Genomic DNA, 23943 nt, shown 5'->3' on the forward strand with positions numbered 1-23943 from the left:
GAAATGTTCACTATGGAAGCTCTTCTGTAAGTGGCTCTGGATAAGATGCTAAATGCTGAAAATGAAAATGTAAATGTACCCTCTGTACCCCCTGTATGCAGTAATGTAGGGTGGTTGGTACCTTGTAGACAGCGAGATGAAGGGCGGTGAATCCGTTTCTGCTCAGTCTGGAGGGGCGCAGACCTTTCAGCATCAGAGTTCGAATGTGTCCTTTATTCCCTGATCACATCAAACTGAGTTTCATTAAGAATCATTATTTATAAAATCTGTATCAGATCATTCACGCTGATAAAAATGTTTTTATAATTAATCAACTTTTATTGTTGATATGATTTAATATTATTATTGCTGAATAAACTAGAAGTTCCAGTTATTATAAATTTACCCATGATAAACAGGAAGTGAGAGTGTTTAGGTTTGTACCTCCACAGATGCAGCAGAGATGCAGCAGAGAGAGACCGGCCGCCGTCCGATAATTCAGATTCACTTTATTAAAGGCTTCATCTGAACTGAACCGGTTATATCCAAAACAGAGAGAGAGAGAGAGAGACTTTTTTTTTGACTTTTTACACTTCTTTATTTAAACCAGTCTTTTCAGTACAAAAATTATCTGAACCACTCTATCATATTAAAACACCTCAAAATAATTCACTGTGTAAAAATAAAAAGCATTTGTACAATCAAACAATTTTGGCTTAACTGAAATCAAGTGTGAAGCAGAGCTCATCATCATTAATTGAGCACACTGCTTCTTCACAGCACCACACTTCTTTAAAAGTCTCCAGGTTTTTCATACTTTTATAGAACTTAAAATCAATTAAAATCCTTGATCTAACAAGTCTTGATAAAATCCTCGTGGCTTCACAGTCATTACCAGTCTCCACCTTGTTCTTACGACTGATATATATTGCCATTTTTGCCTGCCCAAGGATAAAATTTATCAACTGACATTCAGACTTTTTTCTTTTAACATATTTAAAACCAAGGATAAAAGTCTGGATTGTAAAAGTCACATTAAAATACCTAAAAACATTCTTTAAAACCTCAAACAAGGGACGCAGCCTAAAACAGTGCATAAAAGCATGAAACACTGTTTCCCTCTGATTACAAAATGGACAGTGTGGTAAAATCTCCGGGTTTAAAACAGAGATAAAAGCGTTAACTGAGATAATACCATGTAAAATTCTCCACTGCATGTCAGCAACTTTCTTAGTTAATGGGGGTTTATATAGTGCTCTCCACTCTGGCTTAACATCATCACTTAACTTAAAAACATCACGCCATGGTGTGTCAGTCCTTCCATTCAGTTTTTTCTTGTTTAGAACCTTTACACAGGCTCTGTACAGCATTTTACCAGATGCAGTCTTTAAATCTATGCTGGATTCCTCCTTAGACTCCAACAGAGGGCCTTCACAGTCCTGTAAATCTGGCATGATTGTGATGTCTGGGAAGGGGTCGTCTTCTGTAGGGCAAACCACCCCCGCACTGTACTCCTGCATCTGCTCCCGCTCCTCAGGTGAAAGGACAGACTTCCATCTCTCGAGGACCTTACTCACAACACGGATGGACTTTACTCCCAAACGTGTGGCCACATTCTCTGCTTGCGTGAAATCAGGTCCTGCAATGTCCACCAGCCGACGTAGAGTTGTGACTCCTGCTGAAACAAGGGTTTTAGTCAGTGCAGGGGTGTTTCCTCCAGTTAAATCCAGCCGTGTTCCATAAACCAGAGGTTCTTCCAAAAGCCAGTGCAAAGACGAGTCATTTTTTGTTTGTATTTTAAAAAAATTCCAAACTCTAAAAAGTCCACGATAAAAAACAGGCAACCCAGAAAAGTCCAGTGCCTTAGTGTTCATTAAAAACAAAGTTCTGTCCAACCCTAGACCTCCCGCTGTGTGCAAAATCCTGCAAGCCACTGCCCTCCAAACCAGTTCTTTGGGTCCCATGAGGAGTCTCTGAATAAACTGGAGACGGAAAGCAGCAACCCTACTGGCCAGATGAATAAGTCCTTGTCCTCCTTCATCCTTTGTCAGGTATAGAACTCCTTGTGGGATCCAATGCAAGCGGTCCCAAAAAAAATCCACCAACTCAGCCTGCAGTTTTGCTAAAAAATTTGTTGGGGGGTCCAAGCATGCTAATTTATGCCATAGTGATGATGCTGCCAGGTTGTTAATAACAAGTACCCTTCCTCTATAGGACATTTGGGGGACTATCCATTTCCATTTATTTAAACGTGCTTTAACTTTTTCAACCATGCCATCCCAGTTCTTTTCAGTACAAGTATTGTCCCCCAAGTACACTCCCAGGTATCTAAAACCACCCCTCTTCCACATCAACTCATATGGGAGTGTAGGTTCTGCACCATCCCACTCACCAACTAAAACTGCTTCACTTTTATTCCAGTTCACCTTAGCCGATGATAAAACCTTAAAATCATTTAAAAGTTCAGTTAAAATGTCCACATCAGTCTGGGTACTTGTTATTACAACTAAATCATCTGCATATGCTGAAACACATAGAGGAACAGTACAAGGAGGCACCACCAGTCCAGAAATACATTCTCTTATTTTACACAATAGTGGTTCAATTGCTAATGAGTACAACATGCCTGACAAGGAACAGCCTTGTCTTATACCTCTAAAAACTTTAAAAGGAGCACATAAACCCCCATTAACCTTAATTACACTTTCAATGTCACTGTATAAAACTTTAATCATTGCTATAAAACCTGAGTTAAAACCGAAGTACTCCAATACTTTCCACAGGTACTCATGCTCAACTCGGTCAAATGCTTTTTCTTGATCTAAAAAAATTAGACCAGCTTTCAAGCCCAACAGTCTGGAGACTTCCAAAACATCCCGAATTAGATACACATTATCAAAAATTGACCTTCCAGGCACACAATATGTCTGATCAAGATGTACCACCTGCTCCATTACTTTACCCAGTCTCGAGGCTAACGCTTTTGACAGCAGCTTACAGTCTGTACATAGCAGGGAGACAGGTCGCCAGTTTTTTAATTCAGTCAAGTCCCCCTTTTTTGGCAGCAGGGTCAGGACTGCCCTCCGGCAGCTCAACGGTAGCACTCCGTCCCTTATACTGCTCTGAAGAACTTTCAAGACATCCTGACCCAACACTGACCAGAACTTTTTATAAAACTCGACTGGGAGGCCATCGATACCTGGCGCCCGACCATTCTCCATTCCCTGGAGAGCCTCAAAGAGCTCTCCTAGGGATAGCTCCTCATCAAGCCATTCAGCAGACTCTTGTGTAAGCTGGTTATGGTCATTAAAGAATCGTTCTTCGACCTGTTTAACCTCAGTCCACTCGCTCTTGTACAGTTTTGAAAAAAACTGTACTGTCTGCCTGCGAATTTCAGAAGGATCTAATAAGAGATCTCCTGATTCTATTCGCACTGCATGCATAAATCTTTTCTGTCCGTTACTCCGCTCGAGACCAAAGAAAAACTTAGAAGGAGCATCCATTTCCGACGCACACTGAAATCTTGATCGGACCAGAGCCCCTTGCACTCGTGTCCAAAAAGTCAGCTAGAGCTGTCTTTTTTGTTTTTAATGCTTCAATGTGTTCCTTATTTCTTGTGGTCTCTGCTAAAGACTGCAGTTCCACTATTTCACACTCCAGAGCTTTAAGCGATCTGATTGTATCTTTAGTGACATTAAAAGTATATTGCTGACAAAACATTTTAATTTGTATTTTTGCTACATCCCACCACTGTTGAATTGAGGTAAAAGCTGTTTTCTGTGAGCTTAAAACCTTCCAAAAAAAAGTAAAAGACTCTATAAAATTAACATCATTTAAAAGTGCAGTGTTAAAATGCCAGTACGCGCTCTGTGGCTTCACATTACTTTTCTGTACTGTACACTGGACCATAGAATGATCCGAAAAACCAACTGGTGAGATAAAAGAGTGTGTAAAAGCAGAACGTTGATAATTAAAACCATAAAAACGGTCCAGCCTTGCCAATGAGAGTACATTGTCTTTAGAATGAGCCCATGTGTACTGTCTTTGTCTGCTGTGAAAGTTCCTCCAGATGTCACACAAGTCATGAGTCTCTAACAGCTCACACAAACGTTTACGGGATGCGGCATGCGGTTCTGAATGATTTCTGTCTATATTGTCTGCTGTGCAATTAAAATCCCCACCCAGTATTAAAAAGTCAGTAGAATTACAGCCTGCAATGACAGTGTTCAGTGTGTTTAAAAACAGCATCCTATCCACTCCCCTAGTTGGAGCATAAATACAAATAAAAACAAAAGTTTCATTTTCAAAGTCTGCTGTCACCTTTAAAAGTCTACCATTTAAAATCTCTTCCACTTTGTAAGAACAAGGTATAAAATTTTTAGATAAAAGAATAGCAATACCAGTACTGGTAGAAGAGCCATGACTTAAAAACACAAGCCCCTCCCACTCTTTAGCCCAGTCATTGGCATTACTAGCATCACTGTGTGTTTCTTGTAGAAAGGTAACATCAATCCCCTTCATTTTCACCAGCTCACACAGCTTCGCTCGCTTTACACAGTCTCTTCCCCCATTCATGTTTAGAGTTGCAATTCTAATATCACCCATTAATAAAATTAAATAAAAATGGCTTAAAATAAAGGTCATTCGGACCCAGGAACAGCAGCTCATCTTATACATCCGCTTCAATATTCTCTTTATTACATTTAGTCAGTATTTTTTTCAACCTAAAAAACTCTAATTCAGTAAAAACCTTTTCCTTCCTAAAATACTTGACATCATGTACAAATTGAGCACAGTTTGCGAAATAATCTTCAACACGAATACCTCTTCGCCCCTTAGTGACTTTTAAAAACTGTTTAATTTCTTCAACTTTGTACAGTACAGGCATGCTCTCCTCCTGAGAGCACACGGACCAGCCTGAGTCTGAGAGAGATCCATCACTCTCTGATTCCATTTCACTCACTGCTTTAACCTCGGTTTTAGCTTGTTTATTACCTTCTCCTCGAGCTCGCTTTTTTCTTTTAATTGGAATTTTAAAAACATTTTCTTCCTCCATTTGTACCTCCATTCCATCCTTCACTACTGATTCTACTGAGGTGTTCTCATTACAGTCATCACAAATCTGATCACCCTGTTTCCTTAAGTTCAAAACCTCCTGCTCCACAGGGGCCCTTTCCACAACGGGCTCTCCTGCCGCTGGTAATGCCTGGACAGGCTCACCCTCGGCCGGTGCAGCCTCAGCGGACATCTCCTGAGCATTCTCAACCTCGACCAGTTCATCCCCTACAGGTATCTGAGCTGGCGACAACGTCTCTGTGTCCTGCACTGTCATCCTTTCAGCAGCCGTAGTGGGAACAGACATTGCCGGTTCAGTCTCATTAGGCCCTGTTTCACCAGTACTCCTATCCCCTAACTCAGTATCTTTACCATTATTGCTAGCACTATGATGACAATTACGGACAAGATGTCCAAACTCTCCACACCTAAAACACTTCATACTAGTGTTAGAAGTTACAAACACAGTGTAATCAAAACCATCTACTCTGAATTTTAAAACCAGATCTAGTTCATCTTCACCATCTCTTAACACCATGAACACCGTCCTTCTGAATGACACCAAATGCTTAACTAGTTGTGATTTACAGCCTAGGGGTAATTTTTTAATAGGGGAGACAAGTTTACCAAACCTTGACAGTTCCTGTGCTATTAGCGCATCAGAAATAAACGGGGGTACATTGGAGATGATAATTTTTTTAGATGGGGTACTGAGGGGTAAAACAGGCACAAGTCTCTCATTAATCACAATTCCATTCTGAACCAGCTCACTTGCTTTCTCCACAGAAGACAGAAACATCACCACTGCATTGTTCATTCGTGATGCAGACAATATGTTATTATAGCCGACTGCGACCCCCGCAGCCAAACAGCACTCCTCCACATTCACCCGGCACTCCACCTTCACACCGTGCCGGTGTTACGGAGAATTCAGTTCCCCCTGTTTCCCCTTTAACGCGCATGTGCAAAAATCATGACGTTTTTTTCTTTCGCTTCGTTGAGCGTCGGTTTATTTGGAATATGTGTTTATAGCGGTATGTTCTTTTCACATTTCATGTTGTATGTTAGGTAGTTTGTGATTAAATACATACTTTAAAGTACTGAGTGAACTACTGTCAGAGGTTTTATTGCTCCACCTCAAGTCAGAGGTTTTCACACTGCTGTCTTCAGCCTTGCTGTCAAACAACTAGAATTAACGTGTCAGATTTATTTGTAAATAAATCCTAATACAGGACATGCTCTTATTCACACACTAGTTTGTTTCTTCTCGTTTTGTCACACAAGATAAAGTTTTGGTGCAGATACAAATAAACTATATCGTACAGGACAATAAGCAGTCTGTGTTATTATTTAAGGTTCCTCATCTCAGCTGCACTACCATTTACTTTCAAGAATAGTTTCATTCATGGTGATCTCTCTTGTTCATTTAAACTTCACAAACTGCATCCATGTGATTTAAAAATTAACAAACAGTATGTATAACAAGTTTAACCTATAGATCAGTCCATTACACTAACAACACAGTGGGGAACAGATTTACCTGGAGACCTGGGGGATATGGTTCCCCACATGTATATCACTGTGTGTGTAATTATAAAACACTACAGTGATGCTGGTGATGTATTTACCTGTTGTCATTATGTATAACAAGTTTAACCTATAGATCAGTCCATTACACTAAAAACACAGGGGGGAACAGATTTACCTGGAGACCTGGGGAATATGGTTCCCCACATGTATATCACTGTGTGTGTAATTATAAAACACTACAGTGATGCTGGTGATGTATTTACCTGTTGTCATTATGTATAACAAGTTTAACCTATAGATCAGTCCATTACACTAAAAACACAGGGGGGAACAGATTTACCTGGAGACCTGGGGAATATGGTTCCCCACATGTATATCACTGTGTGTGTAATTATAAAACACTACAGTGATGCTGGTGATGTATTTACCTGTTGTCATTATGTATAACAAGTTTAACCTATAGATCAGTCCATTACACTAAAAACACAGGGGGGAACAGATTTACCTGGAGACCTGGGGAATATGGTTCCCCACATGTATATTACTGTGTGTGTAATTATAAAACACTACAGTGATGCTGGTGATGTATTTACCTGTTGTCATTATGTATAACAAGTTTAACCTATAGATCAGTCCATTACACTAAAAACACAGGGGGGAACAGATTTACCTGGAGACCTGGGGGATATGGTTCCCCACATGTATATCACTGTGTGTGTAATTATAAAACACTACAGTGATGCTGGTGATGTATTTACCTGTTGTCATTATGTATAACAAGTTTAACCTATAGATCAGTCCATTACACTAAAAACACAGGGGGAAACAGATTTACCTGGAGACCTGGGGGATATGGTTCCCCACATGTATATCACTGTGTGTGTAATTATAAAACACTACAGTGATGCTGGTGATGTATTTACCTGTTGTCATTATGTATAACAAGTTTAACCTATAGATCAGTCCATTACACTAAAAACACAGGGGGGAACAGATTTACCTGGAGACCTGGAGGATATGGTTCCCCACATGTATATTACTGTGTGTGTAATTATAAAACACTACAGTGATGCTGGTGATGTATTTACCTGTTGTCATTATGTATAACAAGTTTAACCTATAGATCAGTCCATTACACTAAAAACACAGGGGGGGAACAGATTTACCTGGAGACCTGGGGAATATGGTTCCCCACATGTATATCACTGTGTGTGTAATTATAAAACACTACAGTGATGCTGGTGATGTATTTACCTGTTGTCATTATGTATAACAAGTTTAACCTATAGATCAATCCATTACACTAAAAACACAGGGGGGGAACAGATTTACCTGGAGACCTGGGGAATATGGTTCCCCACATGTATATCACTGTGTGATGATTCTTTTTTTTTTTTAATTGCAAACTACAGGCACACACACATTTTAAGAACAAAATATCTGTATTAGAAATTAGTGTTAAAGTAAATTATGCTTATATTACAATTATGCAAATATATAATAAAGAAATCCACCTCAATGCAAAGTAAAACTTAAATACTTGAAAAACTAACATATTTACAGTGGTGTTAAAAAAAATAGCAGTCCAACACCATTAACATGATAAATCACTGTTTTTAGTAGAAATGCTATTTCTACATAGCAAATAATTTACTTGAAAGTGTAGTAGAGTAATGAAAACAAAACAAACCTAACAATTAGGACATGCATGCCGCTCATTCTGAGTAATTGAAGCATTGATTGAAAGCGGGGTTGTTCAAAATAACTGCAGTGAGGAGTTCAATTGGTGTCAATTCTGGCCCTTATTTAAGGTAGGAGGGGGGCAAATGTTGCACAGGTTGGTTATAGCACATTTCCTTCTGAAATACTGGGTAAAATGGGTTGTTCCAGACATTGTTCTGATGAACAGCGTACTTTGATTAAAAAGTTGATTGTAGAGGAAAAAACATACAGAGAAGTGCAGCAGATTATCGGCTGCTCAGCTAAAATGATCTCAAATGCCTTAAAGTGACAACCAAAACCTGAAAGATGCAGAAGGAAGCGTGGAACTACTGTTCGAAAGGATCGAAGAATAGCCAAAATGGCAAATACTCAGCCAGTGATCACCTCCAGAAAGATCAAGGAACATCTGAAATTACCAGTGAGTATAGAAGATGATTAAGTGAAGCCAATTTACCAGCAAGAACTCCTTGTAAAGTCCCGTTGTTAAGATAAAGACGTCCTGAATGGGTTAGTTAACATTTGCCAAAAACACATTGACTGGGCCAAAGAGAAATGGCTCAACATTTGTGGACTGGTGAAAGCAAAATTGTTCTTTTTAGGTCTAGTGGCCGTAGACAGTATGTGAGACGACCCTCGAGCACTGAATTCAAGCCACAGTTCACTGTGAAGACAGTAAAGCACGGTGGTACAGAATGATGATATGGGGATGTTTCTCATACCATGGTGTTACGTCTATTTATCACATACGAGGGATCATGGATCAGTTTAAATATATCAGAATACTTGAGGAGATCATGTTGCCCTATGTCGCAGAAGAAATGTCCTTAACATGGGTGTTTCAACATGACAATGACCCAAAACATCTTGGTTACAGACAAACAAGATTGAGGTAATAGAGTGGCCAGCACAATCCCCTGACTTCAATCCCATAGAGAACTGGTGGGCTGAAATCTGAAGTGCGTTTTTTTGAGGCAAAACACAAAATTGCAGAAGAACTGTGGAATGTAGTTTAATCATCCTGGACTGGAATACCTGTTCAGAGGAGCCAGAAGTTGATCGACTCCATGCAACACAGATCTCAGAAACAATTGTTTTGCCACTAAATATTAGTTCAGTAATTTAAAGTAAAGTGAAACCTCAAACTTTTTTTTCAGTTTATAGATAATTTTTTTGAGTTTTTAAAGAAAAATGCTGCACCGCTATTATTTTGAACAGCCTAATATTCATTTTTCTTAACTTTCTGTGAAGGATGAACACAAACTGGCTAAATTTTGTTAATGTTCTGATTTAGAACTGAAAGTGGAGTATTTTCAGTGCATTTGCATTTATGGAAATAAAAGTTATTATAATGATTTTGTGCTTTATTCACTTTTTTAAAATCACTGCTATTTTTTGAACACTACTGTATAGCTTAATAAAAAAAAAAAAAATTTTTTACTAAATAAAATAAAATCTGACATGTGCAAATTTATTTGGGGATGGTGCCCTGGGATTGACTAGCATCACATCCATAGTGCACTCCTGCCATACGTCCAGTTTTCCCAGGAACAGTTCTGGATCCTCCACGGCCATGACCAGGATAAAGCAGTTACTAAACAGAAATGAATGATTAATTTACTATCTACTTTTTAAATAAACTAAAAGAGCAACATAAAATAAAATACAGCAACAAGCAAACTTTTTAAAGAAATAACGTCCCAGTTAACCTTGGTCTAATCTTCAGTACATGCCGGACATTGAAGATCTTCCTCTACTGGTTGGTTGCCAACACATGACTGGTGGTACCATCTGTCACATCAATCACAGGCAATCTCAATGATCCCACAGTCTTTCAATTGATCAATAAAAAGTCACACAATAGTTTTATGGTTACATTAGACTTCTCAATTACAAGTGTAGCTATAATAGATAGATCACTTAGACTATTAATCCCAGAGGGAAAGTCAAGGACATATATAATAGCATGGTGCAATGAAAAAGCCAATAAAATTAAGGCATTATTACTATTTCTTTGGTACCACCAGTCATGTGTTGGCAACCCACCAGTAGAGGAAGATCTTCATTGTCCGGCATGTACTGAAGATTAGACCAAGGTTAACTGGGATGTTATTTCTAAAAAGTTTGCTTGTTGCTGTATTTTATTTTATGTTGCTCTTTTAGTTTATTTAAAAAGTAGATAGTAAATTAATCATTCATTTCTGTTTAGTAACTGCTTTATCCTGGTCATGGCCGTGGAGGATCCAGAACTGTTCCTGGGGAAACTGGACGTATGGCAGGAGTGCACTATGGATGTGATGCTAGTCAATCCCAGGGCACCATCCCCAAATAAATTTGCACATGTCAGATTTTATTTTATTTAGTTTTTAAAAAAAATATTTTTATTAAGCTGTACAGTAGTGTTAAAAAAATAGCAGTGATTTAAAAAAAGTGAATAAAGCACAAAATCATTATAATAACTTTTATTTCCATAAATGCAAATGCACTGAAAATACTCCACTTTCAGTTCTAAATCAAAACATTAACAACATTTAGCCAGTTTGTGTTCATCCTTCACAGAAAGTTAAGAAAAATGAATATTAGGCTGTTCAAAATAATAGCAGTGCCATGCAGCATATTTCATTAAAAACTCAAAAAAATTATCTATAATCTGAAAAAAAAGTTTGAGGTTTCACTTAACTTTAAATTACTGAACTAATATTTAGTGGCAAAACAATTGTTTCTGAGATCTGTGTTGCATGGAGTCGATCAACTTCTGGCACCTCAGAACAGGTATCCAATCCAGGATGATTAAACTACATTCCACAGTTCTTCTGCAATTTTGGGTTTTGCCTCAAAAAAACGCACTTCAGATTTCAGCCCACCAGTTCTCTATGGGATTGAAGTCAGGGGATTGTGCTGGCCACTCTATTACCTCAATCTTGTTTGTCTGTAACCAAGATGTTTTGGGTCATTGTCATGTTGAAACACCCATTTTAAGGACATTTCGTCTTCGACATAGGGCAACATGATCTCCTCAAGTATTCTGATATATTTAAACTGATCCATGATCCCTCGTATGTGATAAATAGACGTAACACCATGGTATGAGAAACATCCCATATCATCATTTTGTACCACCATGCTTTACTGTCTTCACAGTGTACTGTGGCTTGAATTCAGTGCTCGGGGGTCGTCTCACATACTGTCTACGGCCACTAGACTCAAAAAGAACAATTTTGCTTTCACCAGTCCACAAATGTTGAGCCATTTCTCTTTGGACCAGTCAATGTGTTCCTTGACAAATGTGAACCCATTCAGGACGTCTTTATCTTAACAACGGGACTTTACAAGGAGTTCTTGCTTGTAAATTGGCTTCACTTAATCATCTTCTATACTCACTGGTAATTTCAGATGTTCCTTGATCTTTCTGGAGGTGATCACTGGCTGAGCCTTTGCTATTTTGGCTATTCTTCGATCCATTTGAACAGTAGTTCCACGCTTCCTTCCGCATCTTTCAGGTTTTGGTTGTCACTTTAAGGCATTTGAGATCATTTTAGCTGAGCAGCCAATAATTTGCTGCACTTCTCTGTATGTTTTTCCCTCTACAATCAACTTTTTAATCAAAGTACACTGTTCATCAGAACAATGTCTGGAACAACCCATTTTACCCAGTATTTCAAAAGGAAATGTGCTATAACCAACCTGTGCAACATTTGCCCCCCTCCTACCTTAAATAAGGGCCAAAATTGACACCCGTTCTTCTGCAGAATGAATGACTTCACCAATTGAACTCCTCACTGCTATTATTTTGAACAACCCCCTTTCAATCAATGCTTCAATTACTCAGAATGAGCGGCATGCATGTCCTAATTGTTAGGTTTGTTTTGTTTTTAATACTCTACTACACTTTCAAGTAAATTATTTGCTATGTAGAAATAGCATTTCTACTAAAAACAGTGATTTATCATGTTAATGGTGTTGGACTGCTATTTTTTTTTAACACCACTGTAAATATGTTAGTTTTTCAAGTATTTAAGTTTTTCTTTGCATTGAGGTGGATTTCTTTATTATATATTTGCATAATTGTAATATAAGCATAATTTAGTTTAACACTAATTTCTAATACAGATATTTTGTTCTTAAAAAAAAAAAAAGAATCATCACACAGTGATATACATGTGGGGAACCATATTCTATTTTCTATTCTATCACTGTAGTGTTTTATAATTACACACACAGTAATATACATGTGGGGAACCATATTCCCCAGGTCTCCAGGTAAATCTGTTCCCCCCCTGTGTTTTTAGTGTAATGGACTGATCTATAGGTTAAACTTGTTATACATAATGACAACAGGTAAATACATCACCAGCATCACTGTAGTGTTTTATAATTACACACACAGTAATATACATGTGGGGAACCATATCCTCCAGGTCTCCAGGTAAATCTGTTCCCCCCTGTGTTTTTAGTGTAATGGACTGATCTATAGGTTAAACTTGTTATACATAATGACAACAGGTAAATACATCACCAGCATCACTGTAGTGTTTTATAATTACACACACAGTGATATACATGTGGGGAACCATATTCCCCAGGTCTCCAGGTAAATCTGTTCCCCACTGTGTTGTTAGTGTAATGGACTGATCTATAGGTTAAACTTGTTATACATAATGACAACAGGTAAATACATCACCAGCATCACTGTAGTGTTTTATAATTACACACACAGTGATATACAGTGTATCACAAAAGTGAGTACACCCCTCACATTTCTGCAAATATTTCATTATATCTTTTCATGGGACAAAACTATAGACATGAAACTTGGATATAACTTAGAGTAGTCAGTGTACAGCTTGTATAGCAGTGTAGATTTACTGTCTTCTGAAAATAACTCAACACACATCCATTAATGTCTAAATGGCTGGCAACATAAGTGAGTACACCCCACAGTGAACATGTCCAAATTGTGCCCAAAGTGACAATATTTTGTGTGACCACCATTATTATCCAGCACTGCCTTAACCCTCCTGGGCATGGAATTCACCAGAGCTGCACAGGTTGCTACTGGAATCCTCTTCCACTCCTCCATGATGACATCACGGAGCTGGTGGATGTTAGACACCTTGAACTCCTCCACCTTCCACTTGAGGATGCGCCACAGGTGCTCAATTGGGTTTAGTCCATCACCTTTACCTTCAGCTTCCTCAGCAAGGCAGTTGTCATCTTGGAGGTTGGGTTTGGGGTCGTTATCCTGTTGGAAAACTGCCATGAGGCCCAGTTTTCGAAGGGAGGGGATCATGCTCTGTTTCAGAATGTCACAGTACATGTTGGAATTCATGTTTCCCTCAATGAACTGCAGCTCCCCAGTGCCAGCAACACTCATGCAGCCCAAGACCATGATGCTACCACCACCATGCTTGACTGTAGGCAAGATACAGTTGTCTTGGTACTTCTCACCAGGGCGCCGCCACACATGCTGGACACCATCTGAGCCAGACAAGTTTATCTTGGTCTCGTCAGACCACAGGGCATTCCAGTAATCCATGTTCTTGGACTGCTTGTCTTCAGCAAATTGTTTGCGGGCTTTCTTGTGCGTCAGCTTCCTTCTGGGATGACGACCATGCAGACCGAGTTGATGCAGTGTGTGGCGTATGGTCTGAGCACTGACAGGCTGACCTCCCACGTCTTCAACCTCTGCAGCAATGCTGGCAGCACTCATGTGTCTATTTTTTAAAGCCAACCTCTGGATATGACGCCGAACACGTGGACTCAACTTCTTTGGTCGACCCTGGCGAAGCCTGTTCCGAGTGGAACCTGTCCTGGAAAACCGCTGTATGACCTTGGCCACCATGCCGTAGCTCAGTTTCAGGGTGTTAGCAATCTTCTTATAGCCCAGGCCATCTTTGTGGAGAGCAACAATTCTATTTCTCACATCCTCAGAGAGTTCTTTGCCATGAGGTGCCATGTTGAATATCCAGTGGCCAGTATGAGAGAATTGTACCCAAAACACCAAATTTAACAGCCCTGCTCCCCATTCACACCTGGGACCTTGACACATGACACCAGGGAGGGACAACGACACATTTGGGCACAATTTGGACATGTTCACTGTGGGGTGTACTCACTTATGTTGCCAGCTATTTAGACATTAATGGCTGTGTGTTGAGTTATTTTCAGAAGACAGTAAATCTACACTGCTATACAAGCTGTACACTGACTACTCTAAGTTATATCCAAGTTTCATGTCTATAGTGTTGTCCCATGAAAAGATATAACGAAATATTTGCAGAAATGTGAGGGGTGTACTTACTTTTGTGATACACTGTGTTGTTAGTGTAATGGACTGATCTATAGGTTAAACTTGTTATACATACTGTTTGTTAATTTTTAAATCACATGGATGCAGTTTGTGAAGTTTAAATGAACAAGAGAGATCACCATGAATGAAACTATTCTTGAAAGTAAATGGTAGTGCAGCTGAGATGAGGAACCTTAAATAATAACACAGACTGCTTATTGTCCTGTACGATATAGTTTATTTGTATCTGCACCAAAACTTTATCTTGTGTGACAAAACGAGAAGAAACAAACTAGTGTGTGAATAAGAGCATGTCCTGTATTAGGATTTATTTACAAATAAATCTGACACGTTAATTCTAGTTGTTTGACAGCAAGGCTGAAGACAGCAGTGTGAAAACCTCTGACTTGAGGTGGAGCAATAAAACCTCTGACAGTAGTTCACTCAGTACTTTAAAGTATGTATTTAATCACAAACTACCTAACATACAACATGAAATGTGAAAAGAACATACCGCTATAAATACATATTCCAAATAAACCGACGCTCAACGAAGCGAAAGAAAAAAACGTCATGATTTTTGCACATGCGCGTTAAAGGGGAAACAGGGGGAACTGAATTCTCCGTAACACCGGCGTGTCAAGTTTTCAAAGCACCGGGTGTTTGGGAAAGCCATGCTTCCAGCAAAAATGCCGGTAGCAGACTCCCCGCGCACCTCACGCACACACACACAAACACACACACAAAACACTCACGCGCGCTCTCACTCAAACACTTACACGCAACTTTCAAAATTAATTTAATCAAAACAAACTAAAGAAAAAGTTTTTGGCAAATAACGCCACTCACGCTCACCACGCCGCTCACCACGCTCCACCGCTCACACCCGCACATGCGCACGAGAGAGAGAGAGAGAGAGAGAGAGAGAGAGAGAGAGAGAGAGATTTAATCTCAGTATAACAGACATTTATGAAAAAGGAGAGAAAAAAAAAAACAGATCCTAAACACTGACAGAAAAACTCCAGCGTCAGTATTGATCTGCTCTGGTGATGTAGATATAACCAATACAGCGTAGTGCTGTCACTCACCGTCCGAGGTTCAAACCCTGCTCTAAATTCAACACTGTTCAAACACTGATTTAAATGAAGCTCTCTCACTCACACTGATTAAACCTCGCTCAGTCTGATCATTGGGGTTTAGGGTTTAAGATGGTCTCATCCCTTAAGCAGATAATCCGTCTCAGAATCACCACCCTGATGCTTCATTATAGTTTTATGATGTAATAAAATGATCCTGATTATTGATCACTAACTGAATTAAAGATTAAATGTGTAGGTGTGACGGTTCGTTTGCTGGAGGTTCTGACCTGAAGACGTGTTTGAGCTCCACCAGTTCCTCGTCTTTGACTCTCAGATCATCTTCTAACCTCTCCATGATGAGGGTGTAGGATTCACTCACCTTCTTCTTCCACTCGTCTGTACAGAGTTTTAACACCGTCAGGTTCTGACTCCAGTACAGAGTCAGATTCATCAAAATAAACCTGGTAGGTTTTTTTAAACTGACAGAGAAAACTGAATGATTATCGTCTGTAAAGGTAAAATTATCTTTATAAAAGCAATAATAAATTATTCATACATTTAGAATAAATGATTTTATATTATCTGGAATTATTTAAATGAGCTAAAATGAGTTTTAGATCCTGGGTCAGTTTTACTGTAACCTGGTGTATAAAGTTGTTCACATTTACAGCATTTAGTGAAACGCTTTTAACTAAAGTCCTGATTTATCTCTAATGATATTAAAAGATTGAATGTATAATTAGTACATACAGCATGATGCAGTTTGGGACACAGCAGGAAAAATAAAAACCTCAGGATGTCTGAACACTAACCCTAACCCGTTCATAACTCCAGATACAACGAGAAGATAAAATCTAAGTGTTCAGTTTTATACTTGATCATCGTACCTGCCTGTATGTTTACAGATACTAACACACGACGTCCACATTATTTATGAAATGATGATCAAATGAAATAATCCGGTGAGTTTAAAATGAAATGATATTTTACCTGTACATGTTTGTGTTGGTCTGGATTTATAATTCCCCATCAGCACTCGTTTAATCCTCACTGTTAGAACTGAACCTGAACCTGCGAGTACAATATAAAGGACCACACAGACGAAGCTCAGGATCACAACCTTCTGCTAAAAATAAAGTTCATCTCAGAGAGGAATGTGGAACAGCTGCCCCCCCCCCCCCCCCCCCCCCTACACTGACCCCCCCCAGTATTATTCAGGACTGAAATACAATCACAGCAGCACCTCACTGTTCTACACTTCACTTTATAAACCGTCCAAATATTTATAAAGCCGCTCTGATCTCACAGTCTGATGTTTGTCCTTTACAACACAAAAGTTCATTCTGGTTCCTAATTTATAAATCATTACAAATATTAATAATCAAATATTTACGTCATCACATGATAATAAAACAACAGAGCAATAAACAATAAATCATTTTATATTTATATATAGTTTATATTTTATTTATAATCAGAAACAGACGGCACAGTGGCTCGGTTCACAGTGACTGCTGCTGTTCCTGCTGCTTTCAGCTCGTCCTGCTGGGTTTGTTTTCTGAGCTTCCTGATCAGCCTGACAGCAGGTTGTGAGATCTTATGAGCTGCTCCTGTCCGGGGACGACTTGTGGTTCAATAAAGTTTCAGGGATGTTGATGCTGTAGCTTTTCTTCTTTATTTGGATTAAAATGTCACAGATTTGATCAATAATCTTCATTAATATTTAGACGCTGGTCTTCAGGCCTCCACCCAAACACACACAGATACACAGACGCCCCACATCGTGGTTTTACACTTTACTTATTCTGCAGAATTTCCTCGTAAAGCTCTCTTCTGAACTTCAGCATGTTCTCTAAGTCTTTATTCTGCAGTACATCCTGCAGCGAGAGCCTCTGGCTGTGTTTGGATAAAGTCGTGTTTTTGTGTCCTTGTGCGGCTCGAACCATCTTCAGCGTGGAGGAGAACGAGCTCCTCATGTCCCCACAGACGGGGAACAGCCTGCAGTTCCACAGGTTCAGCACAGTCCCACCTCCAGAGAACCTCACGTCCTCGGAGCTCCACCCCCAGCGGCTCACCACCTCCTGCAAAGAGACTCCGAACATTTCCAACCGGTTCAGGTGGGCGTGACCGGGCACCGTCTTCTTCAGATCATCCAGAACGCCGAACGCTACGGTAACAGACCCCAGTCCGGCATCGGAACTCACACTGAGAGAGTGGAAGAAGGTGTGAGGGGGTACGGAGAGACCCGAATCCACCCAGCAGCTGCTGATGATGCTGTTCTGACCCACGGTGACTCCGGGGTCCAGCCTGCTGTACTCTACCACACTACCTGCAGATATTCTACAACCAGGCTGAACGACGCTGTGCATAACACACACGTTCTTCTCATCACACACGTCCGGAGGGCACAGACTGAAGGTGGTGCTCAGGAGTCCGAGCTCTCCTCTGAGACAAGGATCCAGAGTAAAGTGGTACAGATACTCCTCCATGGTGCCAACGTGGTAGAACTTTGACTCATTGAGGACGATGACGTTGAGTGGCGTTCCTCTGAGATGCTGAAAGATCTTTTCTCTGACCTGGACCAGCTCGTTCTCCTTAATCAGAACGTTAGCCGTGTTGTTGACGTACTCCGACGTGGCACCAGATCCTAAACTCTGCAGGAAGTCTCCGTAGGCGTCGATCTCACATGTCAGAGGTCGGATCTTTTGAAATAGATCCAGCAGCGCCATGGCGGTGCCATGATCCATGTAGTACGTACTGTCGGTGTAGACCAGCTGCTCATCCATCTCTCTGAACACTGCTCCGCTCTGGTGCATGGCATCTACGCTGGGTTTGTGCAGGAACCGTAAACACGTCCTGTACTCCACGTCCCGCGTGGGTGGACCTTCATCCGGTTTGAGGACGAACACGCCGTGTGTGGTGCCCACAGACACCGGTGAAGGGTGAGCGAGGGCGGTGAATCCTGGTTTATCAAACACCAGCTTCTCTTCAGTGCTGTACAGTTCCATATCATCAGCGCAGGTCACCAGCACACCTGGCTTCATACCAGCAGGAAAGTGCACGTACATGGCCAGCTTTATCTCCAGCATCTGGTACAAGGGCTCGCCCAGAGGAACGGCCATGAAGATCTTTCCCAAAGCGCTGGCGTTGGGTAAACGCTGACTGAACCCACCTGCACCAAAACAAAATCCACAGGGTAAACAAAAACCCAGAAACAGCAGCAGTAAAGAGGAATCTCACTGAGAGGAACAGGCGTCACTTTACAGGGTCGTTACTAAACACCCCAAAATATTCAGAGAAATGACTGAGTGCCTCTACGATTCTCAGCAGCAAAACTGCATGTGGTGGAACTTTATTTTATTTTAGCTGCACCGTTATTCACCATCATACATTACAGGAGAACAAAACCTGCACCCCTAAACAATGAAGAAACTAATACAGCCTAAAGGAACTAGAAGATTTTGTTCCTGACGTCCCTTCACAATTTAAGTTTAGCGTGAGAGCGTCATCCTAACCCCTAACCCAGATTAAAGCTCTTCTGGAGGTAAAATCCATATTAGCTCCTTTACAATAATATATTATCACTAGTTATTAATATTCTAATACAGGGGTGTCCAAACCGAGGCCCGTGGTCCATTTTTGACCCGCAGCAAATTCTAACAATATAAAATGAAATTTGCGCTTGACTGTTTTGTACTTCTTACTTTCAGCACCAGGTGGCGCAACTGTATAGAACGAGGCAGTTTCTCCACAAAACGAGATTAATTTAAGAAAGAAATTTGCCACCGGTGAACAAAACTGCAGAACAAGAACATAGGATATAAAGTAAGTCTAGAAAAATTTCAAACACAGTAGGAAAATAAATATTTTACCATAGCCAACTCCTTTTGTGACAAAAAAAATAAAAACCCATTCATGTATGGATGTGATGGAGGCTGTTTTCCTTTCTTTCAGCAAATTAAATTATCAAGCATAATTTATCACCACTGGATTAATTTAGCTAACTTTAATACACTAGAGATGAGGCGACCCTTAGTGAAAAACGTTTGGACACCCCTGACCTACAAATATCTTTACGTGTGTGTGTGTGTGTGTGTGTGTGTGTGTGTTTGTAAAACTGGTGATCAGAATAAGAGAAATATAACATCAGATTGATGATGTAATTGACATTAGATGATTAGTTGTAATGTTCACTATGAAAGCACTTCTGTAAGTCGCTCTGGATAAGAGCGTCTGCTAAATGCCGAAAATGTAAATGTAAATGTTGTTGTAGTTTGATTAGATGAGCTGTGATTATTTTCTTTAAAAATAAATATGAATGAACCTTTATCTGACTGGCTGATGCATGATCACACTGAAGTGATTTTTGTTTAATCAGTATGTCAGTATGTGTGATCAGTTGACACACCGTTCTCATTAAATAAAAAAACAAAAGTTGTTAAGACTGAACGTTCATGTGAGGGCAGCATGACGTAAAGACCAGAACTTTTGTGATCAGGTCACTGATAAACACATGAATGTAGTAAATGATTAGAAATATAATCCTCAGTACCTGCGTGTATGAGAATGATTTTGAGTTTGGACAGGGACTCTCCGTACATCTCACTGAGTGAGTGCAGGGCGTGTAGGGTCGATCCTCCATTACCTGCACCATCACAGAAACATCACATTAATAATGAATAACCTTCATGTATTTATTACTGGATTCTCTCATGAGCTGTTGGTGTTCAGTACCAATCTTGTATCCTGGAGGATCTGCAAACACGTGGTAGTGGAGGCTGATGGGCAGCTCGTTCCTCTGCTTCTTCTCTCTCATCTGAAGCTCATAGGCAGATTTCTGATGATCGTCTACAGCAGTGATCACCACCAGATCCCAAAAATCTCCAGCTTTCACTTCTACACCTGTACAACACATTACAAACATCACCTGTGATATAAAACTGCACTCTCATAACGGTGCTGACTACACAAAGTTCCAGATACAAACCGAATACCAGAAGAAGATTTACACTGAACCCACATGGAACCCAGTGGAAGGTGGTTAAGGTACTGATCTAATAATCAGAAGGTTGCTGGTTTAATGCTGGGCCTCTGAGCAAGGCCCTTAGCTCTTAATTGCTTATATGGTATGCAGTTAAAACTATTTTGGATAAAACGCTTCTGAATGCAATAAAAGCTAAAAATGAACTTAAAAACAGCTGATTCATTAGAACTGCTGTCCACATACTTTTGCACATTGAATCGGCTGGTTCGAAACCACTGATATTATTATATGAATTCTAATCACATGAATAAATATTAAATAAATAATAATATAAATATTATAAATAAAATAATTCAGTTTTTGCACCTTTAATCTTGTTAAATTCGTCCAGTTTCTGTTTGGTGGATTTTTCCAGCCTCTTATTTTTTATCTGTTCTGTCATTCTAAGCTGCTAAAGTAAAATAAAAAAAATACAAATATAATAGTAATTAGAATAAATTGTGTTTGTTATTGACATATATTAAATTAATCGTTTATACAAAAACTTTAAAATAATCAGAATTAAACACACGTAGCGCTAGTCGTGTTGTTTTTCTACCTGTATTCCGACATGTCCTATTCTGATTGGCGAATCACTTATGACGCTATTCCGCTGTCCAATCATAAAACGGAATGAAAAGTATAGTCACAAATGATATTAGGAGGCGGGATTTAACAAAAACGGGTGGGTTAAAGTCCCAATCAGTGTGTTTACATTACGCATAAATAACCGGAAGTTATAATTTCACTTCTTTGCTTTATTTTCAATTTATATTTTAGAAAATTATTATAAAATAATTTAATTATAAAGAAAAGTTCTACAACAATAGTTTAGACAGTTCTGTTGAAAATAGAAAATAGTATATCTTTTAAAAATGTATTAGTAAAACTTGTTACCATGGCAGCCGAAGCATTAATATTAGGACAGGTGAGTTTATAGATAAAATCATTTGTTTTTAAAAGTTTATCGTTGTTCTAATCTCAGATTTATACTGGATAACTGTGATTAATAAAGTCATTAATGTTCCTGTTTTATACGACTTTTATAATTCTGACAGTATGAAGAAACCGATGTAAATACATTTATTTTCTTTATTGTTTGTTGTACAATTTGCAAAGGAAAAAATCGGCATTTTATAAATATTACTAAAATATATGAACTGTTAAAATGCAGATGACTATACTGATTTAAATATTTTGTACATTTGATGAAAATCCTCCTCCTGCACTCTTATAATATCCAAACTAACAAAATCTTCAGTCACTCTGTAATAGTTATGAAGTATTTTGAACACATTCTGAAACTGATACAGTTCATTTTTACTTGAACTGGTAATAAAATGTGAGTGTTGAGTTAATAAATGTGTTATCATTTATGACTTAAGCACATCTTCCTCCTGTATAACTTTGCAGCACCGTGTGATGAATGTTTCATCTTTTAACAACAAGAACCTGAAGGATCTGAGAACGCCGTGTAATACCCCTGAGTCCAGCACCACCCACACTCCCAAAACCAGTGAGTTCAACACGTACAGTGAAATCAGAAGGTTTTCAGACCCCGTGACTTTATTCACACATTTCTGTGAGTTTTTTATTTAAAATGGACGTAATTATCATTTTTACTGTCAATCTACCTTAATCACTCAGAATGATGAAAAGATTAAAAGAAAAATAATCATCAAATAATTATAATATAATATTATAATCATTAAAGGAAATCATGCACAGCCACGGTGGAGAAAATGGATAGAACAGAGAAAGAGCAGAAATGAAATATGGTTGTTAAAATAAATAAAGCTGCTCAGAGCGCCTGCGACAACCACGTTTTAGAGTAAAGAAAGAAAATCCAGAACAAGTTCAGGACAGAAATGAATGAGCCACTCAAGAGGTGAATGTCACTTAGGGGACACGATATGCCATTTTTGGAAGCCAGCAGGGCATGATTCTGCAACCGAGTTCCCCAGCTGATCTCCATTGGCAGGTGGACCAGTAACACACTTATTACTTTATAATGAAGTTTTTTTGTTTGTTTTCTTTATTTCCTCTGGAATACATTAATAATTACTGTATAAATAAAATGTCCTGATATCACTGATTATATTTTCATTTTTGTTGGAATCGAGATGTTTTCACTTTAGACCTTCACGATGACGTGATGGAGCAGCAGAACTTCAGTGTTTGTGGCTTTAAGACCACAGTGCACTTCCACAAGTCTTTTATGCTGATACCCAAAAAATCAGAAAGGCAGGAGGTCAGAGATCCCACTGTCCATGTCCAAACTCACAAACTCAAACCCTCTCCTCACCCAAAGCCCTGTCGTACCAACATCACTGTAGAGAAGCTCCTCATCAGTAAAAGCCACCAGCGCCCGAGCCTCGCCACATTTCAGCTGATCGAAAAGTCGTATCAAGAAAAAGAAAAGCTGGAGAGACTGAAGGATCGAGTCGAGAATGTGAAACACTTACAGAACCAACGTGACCACGCCCGAGCTCAGCGTGATACCTACCTAGAAACTCAGAGGACAGAGGCGCTGCTGAGACAGGAACGAGAACGAGACCAACTGGAGAAAACCCTCAAAATACAGAAAACCAAACTAAACCTAGAGGTGCAGCTCGCCAAGCAGAAGAACCTCAGGTTCCTCCAGGAGAAGAGCAGGAACACGTCAGAGCGGGAGATGGTCCAGGAATTCAACAGGCAGCGCAGCGTTCTGGCTAAAACCATCACAAACCACGTCGCTCACCAAAAACTCAACCAGGATCAGCATGAGAAGAGACGACACGTCACCACCAGCAAAGAGCAGGAAATCAGGTACAGAACCTTACACACACCTTACACACCTGAGCAACAGGTACAGAACCTCACACACCTTACACACACCTGGAGAACAAAACCTGAATCTCAGAATTTGTATAATTTAAATTTTTTATATTTTAGACTAATCACCGTCTGATCTCTCTTTTTTAGGAAACAGAAGATTCAGGTTCCCGTTCACACCGTTACTGTTCGTTAACCATCAATAGCAGCTCCTGCACTATCAGAACAGATCAGCTGGGTTATTCATCAACTCAGCCTTTACCCCAAAACTTCCTGAACCCCTCCAGAACTCATATAGTCCACCTGAACCCCTCCAGAACGTTTACAGTCCTGCAGAACTCTAATAAAGTGATTTAATGATCCAGATTAAAGGAGTGATGTAACGATAGAGACACTAATGTTCACTAATCAATACAAACAATACATGTTCTATACACGTTATACATGTTACATAC

At 39.5% G+C, this 23943-nt stretch overlaps 2 protein-coding genes across 2 annotated transcripts; one reads left to right on the forward strand and one right to left on the reverse strand.

The window, feature by feature from the left end:
- Nucleotides 1-17089: 17089 nt before the first annotated feature.
- Nucleotides 17090-21231, reverse strand: fpgt (fucose-1-phosphate guanylyltransferase). The gene is made up of 5 exons (XM_062999612.1): nucleotides 21207-21231; nucleotides 21002-21086; nucleotides 20386-20553; nucleotides 20204-20296; nucleotides 17090-18823 (listed from the first exon to the last, which is right to left on the reverse strand). Exons 2-5 carry the CDS (start codon nucleotides 21075-21077, stop codon nucleotides 17448-17450), a joined length of 1713 nt encoding a protein of 570 aa, XP_062855682.1. The 5' UTR covers nucleotides 21078-21086; nucleotides 21207-21231; the 3' UTR covers nucleotides 17090-17447.
- Nucleotides 21232-21561: 330 nt separating this feature from the next.
- On the forward strand, nucleotides 21562-23859 carry LOC134317959 (uncharacterized). Its single transcript, XM_062998711.1, has 4 exons — nucleotides 21562-21602; nucleotides 22088-22190; nucleotides 22798-23482; nucleotides 23639-23859. Exons 1-4 carry the CDS (start codon nucleotides 21573-21575, stop codon nucleotides 23682-23684), a joined length of 864 nt encoding a protein of 287 aa, XP_062854781.1. The 5' UTR covers nucleotides 21562-21572; the 3' UTR covers nucleotides 23685-23859.
- The last annotated feature ends 84 nt before the right edge of the window (nucleotides 23860-23943 follow it).

Source organism: Trichomycterus rosablanca, chromosome 7 (assembly GCF_030014385.1).
Source record: "Trichomycterus rosablanca isolate fTriRos1 chromosome 7, fTriRos1.hap1, whole genome shotgun sequence".
Classification (NCBI taxonomy): domain Eukaryota; kingdom Metazoa; phylum Chordata; class Actinopteri; order Siluriformes; family Trichomycteridae; genus Trichomycterus; species Trichomycterus rosablanca.

Bases quoted from the DNA above. Each gene is read 5' to 3' on its own strand.
- fpgt (XM_062999612.1), bottom strand. From the start codon at position 21,077: ATGACAGAACAGATAAAAAATAAGAGGCTGGAAAAATCCACCAAACAG. The intron at 20,554-21,001 runs GTGCAAAAACTG...TGTGTTGTACAG, and splicing joins CGAATTTAACAAGATTAAAG to GTGTAGAAGTGAAAGCTGGA. The intron at 20,297-20,385 runs GTACTGAACACC...GTGATGGTGCAG, and splicing joins TCCTCCAGGATACAAGATTG to GTAATGGAGGATCGACCCTA.
- LOC134317959 (XM_062998711.1), top strand. From the start codon at position 21,573: ATGGCAGCCGAAGCATTAATATTAGGACAG. The intron at 21,603-22,087 runs GTGAGTTTATAG...ATAACTTTGCAG, and splicing joins AAGCATTAATATTAGGACAG to CACCGTGTGATGAATGTTTC. The intron at 23,483-23,638 runs GTACAGAACCTT...TCTCTTTTTTAG, and splicing joins AGCAAAGAGCAGGAAATCAG to GAAACAGAAGATTCAGGTTC.